Consider the following 12,500-nt stretch of genomic DNA (forward strand, 5'->3'; position numbering starts at 1 on the left):
GAACTTTCAGAAAATTACACACTTTCTTATAGCCCCCTGTTCAGCAGCAGTAGGCTACTTTAGATTGCTCTAGCTTCCTTGTGGATCTACGTGTCTACCCTCGGGTCTATTTGAGAGCTCTAGCCTACTTCACGTCAGCACCTGGTAAGGCGGCGGCGGTTCCCCCGGTAGACTGGCTCCCTCGGAGTCGTTCAGAAGCGACAGGTCATCTGCACTCTGCGACGACAGGCAATTCCCCATTGAAAAAGCACCAGGAGCGACGGAGGACAGTTCCACCAAGCCTCGCGAAATCGGAGCCGCGACAAGGCAGGAGTGAGGTGAAACGAAATCCTAGTAAGCCGTTGCCAATTTGATATCTGAATGTGCTACTAGCTGGCTATGGTTTTGAGGGAAAAAACAAGCTACGGGTTTCTGAAAAATGCTAACCTGGCGTTAAGTGGAAACTCTAATGTTACCCCGACTGTTTCATTAGCTTGTAAGCTAGTCGTCATTTATCAATCGTTTTCAACGCAATATCATCGACTTGCCACTGTGAGCAACGTAGCACAACATGCATCTGACATGTGTATTGTGCATAGCCTGGCAAACAGCTGTCTAATATTTTTAGGTAAGACCTCTTGACGACTCCATCTCTCCTTTCGCTGTGTTTACAAACTCTTGGAGCGGATGTGGTGGAATCGTGATGCACTCTGGGATAAGTAGTTACAGTGGATATATGATTGCGCTGAATAACCTTTTCATACATTGATTGGCTGTGTGTGCAGGCATTGTATCTCAAAGTTGGTTGTCAGTGTCACATTTGTTCACATTGTCTGAAGTTATGTGGGATTTATTTGTGCAGCGAATTTGTGGGGGGAAAAATGATACTTCCAAAAGTAAAATAGAATGAGGACAAGGCTTGCCTGTAGATGGCAGTGGTGAGCTTCTTGAGATATTGCAATGTTCAAAGCTAACAGTAGAAGAAGTGGGCCAGGCGTATGTTGTCTCCCACGAGCCGAAAACTTCGTTGTTAAGCGTGTATAATCTTGTCGTTATCCCATCGACTGCCGTTACCTGGAGTCTTAAGTGGTAATTTGTCAGTCTGTACGTTGGCGCCGAGGATAGCTGAGAGTTTGGAGAGAAGTGTCATTTCACATTGGTGAAGTGTTCCCACAAGCCGACGGAAAGATGCAGATCACGCTAAAGACGCTGCAACAACAAACTTTCCAAATTGAAATCAATGAAGACCTAACAGTAAGCGACTAACGTCCGCGACGTGGTTATAACTGTGTTCACGTGTGTGTCTGTCTAGTTTAGGTCGCTGGCTTGGTTTATGTAGTGACATCTAATGTTATTTATTTCGTCAGTTTACAGGAATGCCGTAGATGTCAGCGTGCTTACAACAACTGCTAGAGACTACTGTGTCAAACCAGCTAGCAAGCTACTGACGTTAACGTCAGCTAGCTAGCTGGAATATTATTGGCACTGAAACATCTGTCATCATGTTAGCTAGCATACACAGTCCAACCGTTTAATATGGTTAAATACATAAAAATATCGACAATGGACATTGCATGTTAGGGTACTGTGAATTAAGCTTTGTGAGCTACCTTTGTTTTGAAAATCAGTAACTGGGAGTTATTTGTCTATTTTAGGGGATGTTAACGTTACCTTCCCAACATGCTAACTAGCTAATATTAGCACGCTAACTAGCATCAATGCTAGCGAGGGACGCAGTTCCAGGGGCAAAAGCCATATTTAAACAGCTCGACTATGAATGTTTTATTATGCGCCTGCTATTGCCGTCAGCCTTCTGCATTTGCAAAATGAAATGTATTTGTCTGTGGCTGAATATAGTTTTATTATATCGCAAATTAGGTGCCATTATCTAGGCCACGTGAATGACACAGCGACTAAACCAAGCAGTGAATTGGCGTTATTTTAAAGGCACAGGCTAACTCCTCAAAGACAGCACATACAGTTGACCACTGTGGGACAGAGCTGTAAATACGAGCTGTCATCGAATGTGCGGCGAAGACGAGCAGCCATCTATTTGATTTGTATCGACAGAAAAGGGACTAACATGACGCTAAACTTGACATCCAAAAATCATCCTGCCCGCTGTCTTTATGTCCTTCCATACCCCACGCTAACACGTATCCTTCAGTTGCGTCTTGCTTACACACACACAACCTTTTTATACTGTCCTTCATTCTATTCTTACCGTTCTTTGTTTTTGTGTGTTTTATTTGTTTGAGTGTTGTACTTTGAGAGCAAAGTTAACCGGAGTCAAATTCCCTGTTTGTTCATGCCAACCTGGCCATTAAAGCTGATTCTGATTCGGATTCTGGCCCTGACTGCTCGCTGTTGCTCTCCTGCAGGTGAAGGTTTTGAAAGAGCGAATCGAGGCGGAGAAAGGCAAAGACAACTTTCCCGTCACGGGACTGAAGCTCATTTATGCAGGCAAAATCTTGCAAGATGACACCGCCATCAAAGAGTACAAGATCGACGAGAAGAACTTCGTGGTGGTGATGGTGTCTAAGGTTGGTAGTAGAGCCGTCCGTCCTGCTTGAAGGTGTATAGTAGCCTGACCCAGTCACCATTTTGGAAGTGACCCTGGCCTGCGGGGTTTACGTGCAAACACGTGTCTTCACTTTTAAGCTTTTACTTTTGAATGAACCCCATCAATGGGGATCTGAATGAATGAATTTCATTGACGCTCAATCACTCCCTTTCTGTCTCTGTCCTAGAATTATCTCTACATCTGCCTAATGTTTGTATTTTTTTTTTATATTCTGTATCTGTTATATTCTATCACCTCTTCATTTGTGAAATATTTATGATGTCGTTTCTGATGGCAGTACACACACGTACATGTACACTTACACACACGTACACGTACACTTACACACACACACACACACACACACACACACACACAAAACCCTCAATTCATTAGTAATATAAAAAAACAACAGAATCCATAGGTCTCTTATCTCTCTAAAAAAGTATATATTTTATTCCTTCTGTGATGCACAGGCCAAACATCCCTCTTCTACACACTCCTTCTTTTCCACACACACACACACACACACACACACACACATGTCACTCCTCTCTTCTTTAACACACACACACACCTCTTCTGTGAAAGATGTTTGATGTAATTTCTGTTCTGCGCTGGCCAAACCTTTTCTCTTCTACACACTCCTCTTTTCCTCACACAGACACACACACACACACACACACACATCACTACTGCCCTACAAAGCAAAGTTACGTCACTGCACGTCACACACGTACAAAGATGTATGATGTCATTTCCTGTTCTGCGCAGGCCAAACCTCCTCCCGCCCCCTCGGCCCCCCCTGAGCCCCCCAAGGCTGAGGCGTCGGCGTCTGCGTCTGCGTCTGCGTCAGCGTCAGCATCAGCAGGGGCGGCAACCGCGGCGGCAACGGGTTCCACGGCGACGCCTCCCCCTCCCGTCCACGCCGCCATCCCCATCCCCCCCGACGAGGACCGGCCCGCCACTCGGCCGCCGGCGCAGCAGCCCACGACACCGACGACGCCGGTCTCGCAGGGGTAAGCCGGGGTCCCACGGGTCACGGAGTGTTCTGGAATATCATGGAATTGTGCATTTTCTGTTTCATTTCATTACATTACATTTGGCTGGCGCTTAACCAAAGTGACTTACAGCAAGGTAAACACATTTAAGCTTCTAACTTCTAATAAGTGCATCAGTGAGTGTAATAAGTGCATCAATGAGTGCAATTGTCTGTAGTAGTGCTATGAGAGGAGATGCTCTCTGAAGAAGAAGGTTTTTAGACATTTTTTGAAGATGGCGAGGGATGTCCCAGACATGGAAAGTCAGAGAACTTGATTGAATATCAGGGGATTTTGGTTGTTGTTGTTGTTGTTGTTGTTGTTGTTGTTGCTTGCCAAAATGCGTTGATGCAAATATATTTGGTTATGTGTGTATGGGTTATTAGGTTTAGCCTACTGCTTGCTTGCTTGAGTAGTTGTGGTTAGCCCAACGTTGCTCTTAGTCTTTCAATACCCGCTCTAAAAATGTCAGAGTCTTGAATGGCATGTGGCCGCTCTGAAATCTTTGGTAGATATGTTGTACCATTCATTATATAGTAGGTCATGGAAATTCAGTTTTGTGTGTGGGGGCACTGGTTAGCGCACCGGGCTTGTAACCGGAAGGTTGCCGGTTCGATCCCCGACCAGTCCACCATGGCTGAAGTGCCCTTGAGCAAGGCACCTAACCCCTCACTGCTCCCCGAGCGCCGCTGGTTGGGCAGGCAGCTCACTGCTCTGGGTTGTGTGATTCACCTCACTGTGTGTTCACTGTGTGCTGTGTGTTCACTAATTCGGTTAAATTGGGTTAAATGCAGAGAACTGAATTTCCCTCACGGGATCAAAAAAGTATATATTCTATTCTATTCTATTCACTGCGACCAGTCCACTGAAGTGCTCTTGAGCAAGGCACCAAACCCCTCACTGCTCCCCGAGCGCCGCTGTTGGGCTGGCAGCTCACTGCTCTGGGGTTAGTGTGTGCTTCACCTCACTGTGTATTCACTACGTGGTGCGTGTGTTCACTAATTCAGGAATTGGGATAATTCCCAATTTCTCTTATGGGATCAAAAAAGTGTATACTTACTATATATATTTGTTTTTGTGAGGGAAAGTCAGGGAACAGTCAATGGAATTTCACATTTGGCTTATAGTGGGGACTCTTTTAGTGCCCACTCTAAAAATGTCAAAGAGTCTTGAGTGCCATGTGGCTGCTCTGAAATCTTTGGTAGATATATTGTACCATTCATTATTATAATGAATTAATATTATATTAAAAAAAAATACAATTGTGAGGGGAAAGTCTGGGAAGAGTCAATGGAATTTCACATTTGGCTTCTAGTAGGGACTCTGGGTAAGACTGGAAACTCAACTCTGGCTACCACATGACTGCGACAGCATGACTGTGGACATTTTTCACGGCAGCCATTTTTTAACTGTCATATGATAAGGCAGGCTTAGGTGTTCCAAATGACATTGATTGCAGTAATTTCCTGTGTATTAGCCGCACTGTGCCTAAGTAGCGGGACAGTGTTTTATGCAAGGTAAAAGAAACAAAGCTATGCTAATACCATATGAACTGTCCCCGTGTATTAACCTCAACGCTGAAGACATTTTGTAAAAATCAATGTATATAAGCCGCGGCTAATAGTTGGAAAATTATGGGTCCTGATTCTGCCGCACCTAAGCTGAACAAGATAGATAGATAGATACTTTATTGATCCCCAAGGGGAAATTCAAGGTCCCAGCAGCTCAAGACACCACACACAACATACAGTACAATGTAAACAATGTAAACAGGAAGATTAAAAAGCAAATCAACAATCAACATGACTAAAGGAGCAGTAGAATACTATAGATAAGGTATGCATGAATGTACTGAGGAACAAAGGCCTCGTTCAGGTAGAACACCTGTGCTTGACCAGCCCTATGCCTGTGACCATGTGCGATGCAATGGTGGAAAATGTGAAAAAGAATTTGCCTAAGGGGACAACAAATAAACAAACTAACTTGCCCTACTATTTAACGGCAAAATGGCTGCTGTGAAAAAGGCCTAGGCCTCAACTGTGTCATCCTCATCATTGGTCTTATTTGTTATTTTTGCAAATAATCATGCAGAATTTCTAAACAAACATTGCTTACATTTGGAACAAAGGAATCAGAACATTAACATTGGGTCATCTCTCTCTCTCTGTCTCTCTCCCTCTCTCTCTATCTATCACTCTATCTCTCTCTCTATCTATCTATCTCTCTATTGCTCTCTCTCTATCTATCTCTTTCTCTCTCTCTCTCTCTCTCTCTCTCTCTCTCTCTCTCTCTCTCTCTCTCTCTCTCTCTTTCTCTCTATCTATATATCTATCTCTCTCTCTCTCTCTCTCTCCAGCAGGTCTGCTCCACCAACAGAAGGTTTTGGCGATCTTGCTTTATCAGCTCTGGGTGAGTTCCATACAGTTTGTCTGTCCCAGTCAAACTCCTTGCACCTTGTCCTAACCGAACGCGATGCGAGCATCAGCGATAAAATCAGTTTGATTCCATTGTTTTCAATCGGAGTGCCCTCACGAGGAGAGAGAGAGAGAGACCCATTGAAACACATGTCTAATGCATATCTTGTGTTTTTCCAGTAGTTTTGTACAAGTGTACATTTTTGTTAATTAACTATTGATCTTTGCTATTGTGTGTGTGCGCGTGCATGCGTGTGTCTCTGCGTGTGTGGTAGTGACGGGCCCGGCGTACGAGGCGATGGTGACGGAGATCATGTCGATGGGTTACGAGCGTGACCGCGTGGAGGCCGCCCTGAGAGCCAGCTTCAACAACCCCGACCGAGCCGTGGAGTACCTCCTCACCGTGAGAACACACACACACACACACACACCGCGCCGTGGCTGAGCGCACACACACACCGCCGTGGGGTACCTCCTCACCGCACACACACACACACTCCTCACCGTGAGCACACACACACACACACACACACACTCCTCACCGTGAGCACACACACACACACACACACACTCTCTCTCTCATCCTCTCCACACACACTCACACACACTCTCTCTCTCATCCTCTCTCCTCACTGTGAGCACACACACACACACACACACACACACTCTTCCTTTCTCCTCACCATGAGCTCTCTCTCTCTCTCTCTGTCTTCCTCCTCTCTTTCTTTCTTTTTGTCTTAACAGACAGATCCCTTCTCAGCATGTGTATGAACCCAAACCCTCCCAATCCTGCCCTTGGTAGCCCATCCAAGACAACTGGCTAAATTGCTATTTAATACAGACAACATCATTAGCACACGTACTGTATGCATGTATATTTTATTCAAGACTGTTGCATTCAAGTGAATGGGAAAAGTGTTTTCCCAGACTTAAAGTGGCCTGTCCCAAGGAGAAAGAGTTTGAAATGTAAACACACATGGGCAAACCGAACAACCAACCAGTAGACTGATAAGCTATCCGATTAGGCTGCTTTGTTTACACAATGTTGACTTCAACCAGTGCCGCTGACAAACACACGAAGCTGAGGCTCTCTCTCTCTCTCTCTCTCTCTCTCTCTCTCTCTCTCTCTCTCTCTCTCTCTCTCTCTCTCTCTCTCTCTCTCTCTCTCTCTCTCTCTCTCTCTCTCTCTCTCTCTCTCTCTCTCTCTCTCTCTCTCTCTCTCTCTCTCTCTCTCTCTCTCTCTCTCTCTCTCTCTCTCTCTCTCTCTCCCTCTCTCTCTTTCTCTCTCTCTCTCTCGTTTTCACATTGTTTCTAGGCTTCAACCAGTGCCGCCGACAGCCGAAGCTGAATGACATTTGAATGAGTTGACAGTCATATTCCATCAACAGGAAGAAGCCATCAACTCAATCAACTGTACACGCGCTGTGGAGTGTTTTCTGTTACTTATGGAAATTAAATTAGATTGGATCGCAGCAGCCAAGTATAGCATAGCATAGCCTAGTGAGCTAGACCCACGTCAAGATGTAAGTCTAGAAACTCACCATAGCAGGGCTCAATCAGAGCGCTAAACAAATCATCTTATTGTTTTCAAGTTTAACCTGAGTTTAACAAGTTTAACTCATTGGCTGCCAGCCATTTTCAGTGCAGAGCGCTCCACACTGCCAGACCTTTTACAGCATTTTGACTGTTTTTCTAAGATCCACCGAACAGTGAGTTTTATGACTATGTAAACACACAAGCTACTAGGGTTGGGCGATGTCCCCTTAATTGGCATATGACAATGTGTACAGTAAAACATCGCGATGGACGATGATATCGTCGTCGGGGGGGGGGGGGTGTAAATAAATATATTATATTATAGGCTATATATGGCCTATATTAAATATTTTATAGGCTATATGGCCTGGTGAAAGTGGACAGCTAAGAGACATACTGATTGGGCTACTGTGTGGAAGATCTGCTCCAAGAAAATCCTAGTAAGAGACCGACAGACAGCCAATCTAAACACCTGTGTAGTGGAATTCAATTGCGGACAGGAAAAATGCTCTTCAAAAGATTTATTGTACAAAAAGAGAAAACAAGAAAATGGCTATATTAGTTTGCATGATTCTTAGAACTAGCGCGCTGCTGTGGCATGGTCTTGTCGCTGGCTTCACTTGCGCACACCCAACAGCACATCCAACAGGCCGCACTCCGGTTCAGGTCGCTGCTTTTATGCGCTGATTGGCAATCACGACGTCACACGGGAGTCCCGATCAGAGCTGTCAATCAGCTGGTCCTGCGCTCACATGACAACGTGAAAAAAGCCGCAACACGCTCCGGCCCAATGAACTTGGTCGGAGAACAATGTTCATTAATCATAATTCCAGCTATACAATAACTGAACTGGTCTTCTCAAAAAGTTATTCAATGTTTTTACTATAAGCAAGATCGTACATTACCATCTCTTCCAATTCGGTAATTCTTCCCAGCTTCCACAAGTGTCTTGGTACTCGGTCTTCGTGAATTAACACATCTCCAACCTTCACTGTAGGAGAAGTAGGCTACTTCTCTTCACTGTATTGGTTGATCTCAGCTGAAGAAGATATTCGTTCCTCCAACGCGTCCATGAAGATTCCATTATCCGTTGACGGCATCTCAGTCACTTCGTCGGGGATTGCGCGTCCGCTTTTCGAACATCTGTAGGACTTCTCTGTGGGGGTAAAGCAGTGAGTCTCTTCTTCTAGGCCTACTATTCCTTCATTCAAGTGATCTTGAATCACTGCATCACATCGTTCATAAAGTGACCGATCTCTGCTAAATTTCTTTGTCAGACTTTGAAATCTGCGTTTAGCAACATCTAAATTCGATGCCAATTCAATGGGTTCCCTTTTCCATGGCAAACTGACTTCATCCCTTCCTTTGTGAGTCACCGTTTGTCGGAACCGTTTAATTGCCTCATCATCAATTGATATATCTTCAGCCTCACTGACGTGCATCACTCCGATGTCCAATATTTCTAACGTGGTGTTCATCACCGTCGTTGTCCCCTGCAACAGCCATCCGAACGTACTCTCGATTGCCACCAACGTGTCACTCATGCGCTCCATCTTGCCCGTCACTATCTTCCAGTAGTAGTCTCCACCGATCAGGATTCCGAGTTCTTCCATGTCCATTCCTCGGATCGGGATATCTGCCACCTGTCGGCCTTTGGTCTCCAAAGCTCGTCTCACCTTCGCATCTGCAATTTGTAACTTCGAAGCACAAACATTAGGCGTCTCCAACAATTCCAAAGTCACACTCTGCTCAGTTTTAATGTTTCTCAAGCGCACTCTCACTTTTCTGCATTTCATCCTTTTGGGAGTGGCTGATCCAAATGTATGCAGGATTAGTGTTTCTTCTCCTATGACTGGCAAATTAAGTGATCTGGATATGTTCTCTTGAATAAAGCTTCGTTGACTCCCTCCATCAAATAAACATCTCACTAGCTGATGTTGAATGGGAGTTTCAATCCAGGCCACCGCAGTTTGCAGAAATACTGTGTTCTGATTGTGAGTAGATTGCACAGGGGAGACTGACACTAGTGTATGTGGTGCTTCTGCTGATTTATGGGTTTGATGGCCTCCGCTAAATGCAGATTGTGGGCATACAACTTTATAATGTCTTCGGTTGCAATTTTCACAAGTGACTTGCGCTCTGCAATTGCGTGCAATATGCCTGCCGCCTAAGCACACATAACACCGACCTAGTCTTCTCAACTTGTCTCTCCTGGCTTCTACACTCAGACAGCTGCATTCTCGAGACTTGTGCGTGGTTGCGTGGCAGAACAAGCAATGTGGATCTTCTCGAGCACCAACATGAAAAGTAGCGGAGGTGGGGCCGTAACTTTTTCTTCGTTCTGTCGTCATCTTTTCTCGGCTTCTGAATGAGTCCTTTTCTGAAGCATAGCTTGACTGTCGTTGCGATGAACTTGCTCTTTCTCTACTTTCCACTTCCTTTTGCAAAAAGTCCATTAATGCTTTCACACTCAAAACTTCGTCTTCTTTCAACTGACGTGTGAATTCTAATGTGATCTCTTCAGGCATCATCTTCATTAGAATAGGACAAAGTAGACTTCCATATGAATTTGAAACTACACCCATGGTATCTAAACTACGCACTTGCACTTCACATTCGTCACATAAATTGCGCAGTGCTGCAATATCCGTCACCCTTTTAACAGGGCTCAGACTTAGTAGTTTATTCATGTGAGCATTAATTATTAGATCTTTTCGACCAAATCGACTGGTAAGCATATTAATTGCATGCTCATAATTGTCTTCTGTTAGAGAAAGGCCTGCTACCGCTTTTGCAGCGTTACCGGAGAGAAATGACTTTAAGTAATTAAACTTATCGGACTTACTCAGACGGGAATTCTTGTGTATTGTCCCTGAGTATTGACTCCAAAAGTTTTGCCATTTGCTGATATCTCCAGAGAAGTTTTCGATCGTTAGCTTTGGCAACTTCATCACGGGTATCCGATTTCCTTGGATTGAAGATTGTGATTCGGAACTTGCGTCTTCCTTCAATTTTTCCAGATACCTTCGTGTCCACACGTAAGCTGCTTTGATTTCATCCATGTAATGAATGGCTCCGTTTACCTCTTCGTCAAGATCATCCATTGGCGTGATGGATTCAACTTCTCGATCCAGTTCCGTCAGCGAAGTTTCTCTGTTACTCAATTGCTCATTCCATTCTTCTAATGAAGTCACATTGGGTTCGTCTTTGCGAAGTTCTTCGTTTATCTTTGTGGTGAGCTTCGTTACCGCTGTTCGAATCGTGCCCCGTATCTTCTTCCACCTTGCAATCTTCTCCATTGTTCTGTTCTCACCTGTCCGCACCTGTGCTCACGTGTCTGCACTCAGGTAATCCACTTTCTCGTCAAAAGTAGGGAGACTTCCAATCTTCGGAGCTTCTTCGGAGCTTCTCTTCTCCTCCCTCTTCCCGGGTTTCGGCACCAAAAATGTAGTGGAATTCAATTGCGGACAGGAAAAATGCTCTTCAAAAGATTTATTGTACAAAAAGAGAAAACAAGAAAATGGCTATATTAGTTTGCATGATTCTTAGAACTAGCGCGCTGCTGTGGCATGGTCTTGTCGCTGGCTTCACTTGCGCACACCCAACAGCACATCCAACAGGCCGCACTCCGGTTCAGGTCGCTGCTTTTATGCGCTGATTGGCAATCACGACGTCACACGGGAGTCCCGATCAGAGCTGTCAATCAGCTGGTCCTGCGCTCACATGACAACGTGAAAAAAGCCGCAACAACCTGCTTACCCCAACCAGCGGTATATTACACATTGCCAGCATTCGCTGGGCCTCGCAAAAAACCTCATGGTCACTCATCTAAAATCTTGAATAGCCCAGTCTGTACCTAACTCATATGTTACGCATCCCACGTTATTAGGCTACCGGCTTGCCGACTATGAGGGCAGCAGAAAGTGTAGCATAGCATAGCATAGTGAGCTAGACCCACGTCAAGATGTAGGGTCTAGAAACTCACCATAGCAGGGCTCAATCAGAGCGCTAAACAAATCATCTAGTTGTTTTCACGTTTAACTTGAGTTTAACAAGTTTAACTGATTGGCTGCCAGCCATTTTCAGTGCAGAGCGCTCCATACTGCCAGACGTTTTACAGCATTTTGACTGTTTTCCTAAGCACAAGCTACCTTCTTTCACCAGGAAAAAACGGTTTGTTTCTATCGTTTATCGTTCTTTAGTAATCGTCAGTAGAACATGGGTTAGATTTGCTGAAAACACCTGTTTTTGACCAACAAATAGAGAAAACGATCTTTTTGTGAAAATCAACTTTTTAACATTAGTGTTTCAGTAGTATGTCAACTACGATTGCACTGTTATCTCGTCAGTCTCGTCAAGGTTGCTAGGGACTCTGATGGTCGCTATAGACTCTGAACAGGTAGACTTAGCAAGCTAGCACTAGACTTAGCAAGCTAGCAACAACTAGTTGTTGTTAGTCTATATAGCAATATCCAATGTAAATGGATCATACCGTTCACGTGTTTTCCATCCTTGATGTAAGAAGTAAGCATATTTATTTGCTGGACCACGTGCAAACTAGATCCTCTGTGGTCAATCTTCAGTGTGTTTGCTTGCTGTTTGTCTCTGTATGTGCACTCTGCAGGCAGATACTAATCATCCAAATGGCACTGCTGCCATCTAGCGGTTCGGATCGTTAGTACAGTGTGTTTACAAGCCTGAAACTCTGCCAGATCGTTCCCAAGCCCACCCATGAGCCCTCCCCATTTAAAAATTCAATTGACGTCTATAGTATGTGTCTAAATTGACGTTTAAAGACGTCAATGGCAGTTAATGAGTTAACGGTCTCAACTTCTGGTCGCATGTCAGTCATCATTATGTTAAGCCCGCCCACCGACTCTATACACTATGTGATTGGTTCGATGATTGCTGCCAAAGCCCAGCTCCCAAGTCTAACGGAGAGTTGCTAGACTACCCCGGGCAGCAAAT

The 12,500-nt window shown here is 44.7% G+C and overlaps 2 protein-coding genes across 3 annotated transcripts in view; one reads left to right on the plus strand and one right to left on the minus strand.

The window, feature by feature from the left end:
• Positions 1-645, minus strand: part of rnf11a (ring finger protein 11a) — a 6,937-nt gene extending 6,292 nt beyond the window's left edge. Inside the window, exon 1 of the mRNA XM_062515670.1 lies at positions 142-645. Within this exon, the coding sequence (XP_062371654.1) occupies positions 142-240 (99 nt within the window). The 5' untranslated portion in view covers positions 241-645. The remainder of the gene's footprint in view (positions 1-141) is intronic.
• Positions 646-954: 309 nt separating this feature from the next.
• Positions 955-12,500, plus strand: part of rad23aa (RAD23 homolog A, nucleotide excision repair protein a) — a 16,425-nt gene continuing 4,879 nt past the window's right edge. Inside the window, exons 1-5 of one of the 2 annotated variants that reach the window (XM_062555384.1) lie at positions 955-1,233; positions 2,361-2,522; positions 3,317-3,561; positions 5,939-5,991; positions 6,272-6,399. In XM_062555384.1, coding sequence (XP_062411368.1) covers positions 1,168-1,233; positions 2,361-2,522; positions 3,317-3,561; positions 5,939-5,991; positions 6,272-6,399 — 654 coding nt within the window. In that variant the 5' untranslated portion in view covers positions 955-1,167. The remainder of the gene's footprint in view (positions 1,234-2,360; positions 2,523-3,316; positions 3,562-5,938; positions 5,992-6,271; positions 6,400-12,500) is intronic. The other variant, XM_062555465.1, reaches the window with a different exon arrangement.

The sequence above is a fragment of the Sardina pilchardus genome, chromosome 1 (genome assembly GCF_963854185.1).
Source record: "Sardina pilchardus chromosome 1, fSarPil1.1, whole genome shotgun sequence".
Taxonomy (NCBI): Eukaryota; Metazoa; Chordata; class Actinopteri; order Clupeiformes; family Clupeidae; genus Sardina; species Sardina pilchardus.